The 6,491-nt window shown below is 41.6% G+C and overlaps 1 protein-coding gene across 1 annotated transcript in view; it reads left to right on the top strand.

The window, feature by feature from the left end:
• Positions 1-1,144: 1,144 nt before the first annotated feature.
• Positions 1,145-6,491, top strand: part of frem2b (FRAS1 related extracellular matrix 2b) — a 73,726-nt gene continuing 68,379 nt past the window's right edge. The window contains exon 1 of the mRNA XM_058799377.1: positions 1,145-6,284. Coding sequence (XP_058655360.1) covers positions 1,268-6,284 — 5,017 coding nt within the window. The 5' untranslated portion in view covers positions 1,145-1,267. The remainder of the gene's footprint in view (positions 6,285-6,491) is intronic.

Here is a 6,491-nt window from a genome sequence, read left to right as displayed (position 1 = left end):
GATTTAGAGTCTCATTCTAATAACCTTAACTGGAATAGCACAATACAGTTTTATTTGAATGACATAGATTATATCACTATGGGGATTTTAAGTTTTTTTTTTTTTTTAATGCAGAAGACCCCAAATGTAAAAAAATATAAAGGCAGCTGAATGTTTTCACGTGTTCAGAGGCATTTGTACTGTGCAAAACATCATGCATTCTTTTACAAAGACAGCATGTTGTTTACAAAATTACAGAATAATTGGCTCTTGTTTGGACAAAATAGATTTAAATAATATGTGGAAAATATTTATTTTGTATTAAATCAACAGGGTGGCTTTCTTTCCAATATTACAGCAATGTTAGATTAAAATCTTAGTTTTTTGTTTTGTTTTGTTTTTTGTAGAAAATCAATCTTTTTTTTTTTTTTAAATCAAGTTCATGATTTTCTTTTTCACCACCAGAGAGAGCTGGCACAATAATGCATGTCAGACCATTATAGAAAGGAAAATGTCTTTACATTATCTCCCCATATCGTATTTGGTTTCTGCTTTCTGACAGTTTTTCACTTTCACTTTTCAAGCCAACAGCATTGCCTCAACATGAAAAGCACCAGGTAATTTTTATTTCATTTATTTATTTATCTATCATGATTATTTGATTATTTCATGAAAGTGAAGGACAAAAAAAGTTTATGCATTTTAATGCACCTTTTTCTGACCAAGTCAGTTTGATTGCCTTTGCTCTTATGAAGTGAAACATTCTCCTGTCCAGTGCAGACTGTGATGACTGCGCCAGAGTCAATCAAGAAGGATACACTGAGGTGAGATGTGTGACTGTATCAGTCGCTTTTATTCTTTTAGCTTTTATAGAAGAAAAAAAAATACATGCAACCACATAATTAAATAAATAGATACTAGTTAGTTTAAAGGAAGGAATGCTAAAACGGCTTGCCATAATGTATACCCCAACAAGTCATTCCTTCTGAATTCATGTAGATCTGTCCCCGCTTGCCTTTGTGTGACACTGCATGCGACCAATCAGAGTACTCCGAACGCATTCCATCGTAAACGTCAGCCAATAGCGTGAGAGCGGGGCGTGATTTCCCTCGCACTGCTCCGCGAGGCATGAAGTTTATTCAGAGTGCGAGCTGCTCAGGGAGAATGATGCACCTTTGCGCGGATGCAAATGGGAGATTTTTCTGTTGCGCGCTTTAACTTTCTCCACTCTCTCATTTTGCCACGGATTGTGCCGAACGTGTAATAGTAATTCTGGCTCGCATCACAAATGGCTCGGAGTATAACAGAGCAGCGGCAACGTAGAGCGTTTCATGTGCACTTGTTTCTCTTTATACTGACTTTGTTTCGCGATGCATCTGCACAGGGCTTTGAGAGTTTGGGATTAACGTACGGTTTAAGATCTGAACTTTCAGAGGATGCTATTCTTGTTGCCAATAATGGAATACGGGTTCCTTTCGGAAGATCTGTTTATATTGATCCAATCAATGACCTGGTTACCCAAGTTCAGCCCGGAGACAAGTGCACCATAACAGTTCTGGATAATGACCCGCTGTCACAGAGACCGGGACAGCTGTCCCCGAAAAAGTTTCCTTGTGAATTTGGTCCCAATGATGTAAAATACTCGCATTTCGGATCCAGGAGCCCTTCAAAAGACAGAGTAAGACTTCAGCTCAGATATGATACTCAGACTGATACAGTCATCATTCCCTTTATGATGGAAGTTGAGGTGATTTTCACTCAGCTTGAGATTCTCACCAAACACATGCCTGTAGTTGTAGAGAAACTGCTTGGAATGAGTAATCCTATTGATAAGAAAATCCTGGAGTTTACTTATGATAGAAATGCTCATTTATGTAAAGTTACATCTTTGGCCAGTGGCAGCTCATTACCCAGGTATGGAAAGGTGATTGATAATGGGAAATTGGGGAAACCTGTGGACTGTGATGAATTTGTCAGGATGGACATTCGCTATCAGCACACTTTTGCACATCGTTCTCCAAACCGAGATTATATTCCCATGTATTTAGAGTTACAAGACAAAGAAGCAAATGTACTGAAGCAAGAGTTTTTCCAAATTGTGGTGCTTATAAAAGAGGGTGAGGAAAACACAGCTCCTAAACCGAGTTTTGTGGCAATGATGATGATGGAAGTTGACCAGTTTGTAATGACTGCTATAACCCACGATATGCTTGCCGCTGAGGATGTGGAATCTAATCCTGATGATTTAATCTTCAACATCACATCCCCGCTGTCCTTTGAGGAGGGCTACATTGTGAGCACGGATGACAGGAATTTGCCCATTACGTCTTTTTATCAAACCGACCTGAAAGATCTTAAAATAGCCTATAAGCCTCCTTCTGTGGATTCGGATGTGGAGAGAATTTTCCAAATTGAGTTTGAAGTTGTAGACACTGAGGGGGCTATATCAGATCCCTTTGCGTTTATGATAGTGGTTAAGCCTATGAACACTCTAGCACCGGTTGTGACCCGTAACACTGGCCAACTGCTTTACGAGGGTCAGTCCCGGCCACTGTCCAGCTCGCAAAACCTACAAATTAGTGACGAGGACAATTTAGACAATGTCCAAATCACAGTTATTAATGGACTTCGCCATGGAGAGCTCACAGTTTTGGGGTCCAGGCAAAAATTCTTCACCCCAGCAGATCTTGATGTAGGGAGTGTCATCTACCAGCATGATGGCAGCGATACATACAGCGATAATATCATTTTCAGAATGACAGATGGAAAAAATGAAGTTGAGTTTTTATTTCCCATTACAGTGGTGCCAACTGATGATGAACCTCCCATAATCAATGCCAACACAGGCTTAGTTTTGTTTAAAAACCAAATGATGCCGATTTCCCCTTTAATGCTGAGTGCAGCAGACATAGACTCTGAGGATTCAACTATTAAGTTCATCTTGTTGCCTCCCTACTCTACTATTGGAGAAGTCATACTTCGTCAATCAGATGCACCGGAGGATCCATCCACATGGAGGTTCAATTCCGAGGATGAGATGTATGAGAAAGTAGTGACAGAATGGTTCCAGCAGGACATCACAGAAGGCAAGCTGTTTTACAGGCATATCGGACCACACAATACAAAGACCATCATGGATCAGTTTGTTTTCCGTGTGCAAGATGACAACGACCCACCCAACCAATCAGGTGAGAACTCTTTCATCATCAAAATTCTCCCCATTGATGATATCCCCCCAGGGCTCTATCCTGGGACCACTCTTCAAGTGACCGTTCATGAGTACCAACTCACCTATTTCCGAAAGAAGTTCTTGCGCTACACAGACTTAGACTCAGAAGACAGGGACTTGAAATACACAATTACCCAGCCACCCACTGACACAGATGAGAACAGCCCTGGCATTCTAGGAAGCATCGTTTTAACTGAGAGTCCAAACTCAGAAGTCATAGAGTTCACTCAGGCACAGATAAATCATCACAAGATAGCCTACAAACCTCCTGATCTCGAGCTCGGAATAACCCCGCATGTGGTGCAGTTCCATTACAAAGTTGAGGACACGGCGGGAAACAGCGCCAATGGAGTTTTCACCATATTTTTACAGCCTGTCGACAACAAGCCTCCCCAGATCACCAACACAGGCTTTACCATTCAAGAACGAGGGGCGCACGTCATCACACGCGCCGAGCTGGACACCACAGATGCCGACACGGACAGCTCACAGATTCTGTTTACAATCACCCAGCCTCCAAAGCACGGTCAGGTTAAGTACACATTCACTGATATGACTAAAGGGAATTCATTCAATTTGGATGATATATCTAATGGCAGAATATCTTACATTCATAATGGTGATGAGTCAACCAGCGATTTCTTCCAGCTGGATGTCAGTGACGGCATCCACGTTGTCACAATCACAGTCAGGATCAACGTGAAGCCTATTGACGATGAAGCACCAACCATCAGCCTTCCAGAGGGCACTATCGGTTCTTACATAGATGTTCTGGAGAATGGAGTGACTGAGATCACCACCAACGTCATTCAGGGTCGAGACGAGGACACTGATGACCTCAGGCTGACCTTTATTGTAGACGATCCCCCAGTGTTTGGTGAAATATTAGTGAATGGTGTGCCCTCCAATAGGTTCACTCAAGCAAACATCATTAGTGGCTTGGTAGTATATGCACATAATAGCGGAGAGATTGGCTTGACAACAAAACACGACTTCTTTAATCTTACGCTTACCGATATGTCTGATGAATGGACAGTTGGGGGAAATAAAATCAAAGGGGTTCGTGTGCAGGTCACCATTTTGCCGTTGGACAGTCAGGCCCCTGAGGTCTTTGTTGGTCCCCAATTCATTGTCATAGAGGGTGAAAAAAATGTTATTGACATTTCGCATATTAGTGCTAATGACATTGACACCCCTAATGATGACCTACTTTGCACAATTATTGTGCAGCCCACCTCAGGCTACGTAGAAAATATCTCCCCTGCACCAGGCTCTGAAAAATCCAGATCTGGGATTGCCATTAGTGCTTTCACGATTAAAGACATTCGGGAAAACCACATTTATTACGTGCAAAGTATTCATAAAGGTGTCGAGCCAGTTGAGGACAGGTTTACTTTCAGGTGTTCAGATGGGATAAACTTTTCCGAGAGGCACTTTTTCCCAGTCGTGATAATCCCATCCAATGACGAAAAGCCAGAGATCCATATGAGAGAGTTTGTTGTGATGGAAGGCATGAACATTGTGATTGACACTCCAATATTAAACGGCGCTGATGCTGATGTTCCATCGGATGAGCTCACGTTTATCATTTCAAAACCTCCGAAATATGGATATATCCTCAATCAGTTAACCTCAGGCACTATTCCAGTCACAAACTTCACTCTTGATCAGATACGAGAGGCTTCAAGTATTGTCTACGAGCATGATGATTCAGAAACCACAGAGGATAGGTTTGATGTTCTACTTACTGATGGCAAATTCACAGTGGAGAAAACCGTCATGATTATGGTCATTTTGGTTGACGATGAAACACCAAGGATGGCGATTAATGATGGCCTTGAAATAGAAGTAGGAGAGGTGAAAATAATCAACAATAAAGTTTTAAAAGCCACCGATCTGGATACAGAAGACAGCATTCTGACCTACATCATCCGTTATGGTCCAAATCAAGGGTTTTTACAAAAGCGAACACCATTTGGAACATTTGAAAACATAACTGTTGGAATGAACTTCACACAAAATGAAATCGACCAAGATATGATCATGTACATTCACAATGGACAAGAGGGAGTTCGTGACCTTATCAAATTTGATGTCACTGATGGCATTAACCCTTTGATTGACAGATACTTCTATGTAACTGTGGGTGGAATAGACATGGTGTTCCCTGATGTGATTAGCAAAGGTGTTTCACTGAAAGAAGGAGGAAGGGTCACTCTAACCACAGACCTGCTCAGCACTAGTGATCATAACAGTCCTGATGAACATTTGGTGTTCACCATCACACGTGCCCCTATACGAGGACACTTAGAGTGCACTGATGCGCCAGGCATGCCCATTAGTTTGTTCACTCAGCTTCAACTAGCGGGGAATAAAATCTACTACATCCACACTGCTGATGATGAGGTAAAGATGGACAGCTTTGAGTTTGAAGTGACCGATGGTTACAATCCTGTGTTCCGCACCTTCCGTGTGTCCATTACGGATGTGGACAACAAAAAGCCTGTGGTCACCATTCACGGACTGGTCGTTAATGAAGGTGAAAATAAGTTAATCACTCCTTTTGAGTTGACAGTGGAGGACCGTGATACAGTCGATCACCTTTTAAAGTTTACAATCACCCAGGTTCCTGTACATGGCAAGTTGCTGTTTAACAACACCCGTCCTGTCACTTCCTTCACCAAGCAGGACCTGAATGAAAACATGATACGTTATAAACACGATGGAACTGAGTCTGCCTCCGACAGCTTCTCATTTACTGTTACTGATGGAACTCACACAGACTTTTATGTGTTCCCTGACACGGTTTATACGACTCGCAAACCCCAGATGATGAAAATAACAATTTACCCAGTGGACAATGGAGTTCCACAGGTTGTGACTAATAAGGGTGGTACAACATTAAGGATTCTCCCTACTGGTCACCTTGGGTTCCTGATCACTAGTAAAACACTAAAGGCAGAGGACAGAGACAGCCTTCATGGAGCAGTGACTTTTAAAATAACTGTGGCCGCTGAGCATGGCTACCTCATTGACTTGGGGAAAGGCAATGCCACTATCACCACATTCACCCAAGGTAAGTTGTATTATGTCAGTTCATTTAAAAAAAATAAAAAAAATGTTTAAATGAATTAATGGTACTGGTAGATTAATGTTTAGTGTATTGGAATAGTATGTGAGAAAATACTGGTTTAACATAAATGTGAGAATACTGTATTAAAGGGATAGCTCATGCAAAAATAAACATACTGTGATCATTTATTCACCCCTATTTCATTCCAGA

This window comes from Onychostoma macrolepis, chromosome 15 (assembly GCF_012432095.1).
Source record: "Onychostoma macrolepis isolate SWU-2019 chromosome 15, ASM1243209v1, whole genome shotgun sequence".
Lineage (NCBI taxonomy): Eukaryota > Metazoa > Chordata > Actinopteri > Cypriniformes > Cyprinidae > Onychostoma > Onychostoma macrolepis.
This window is presented reverse-complemented; position numbering and strand designations above follow the sequence as displayed.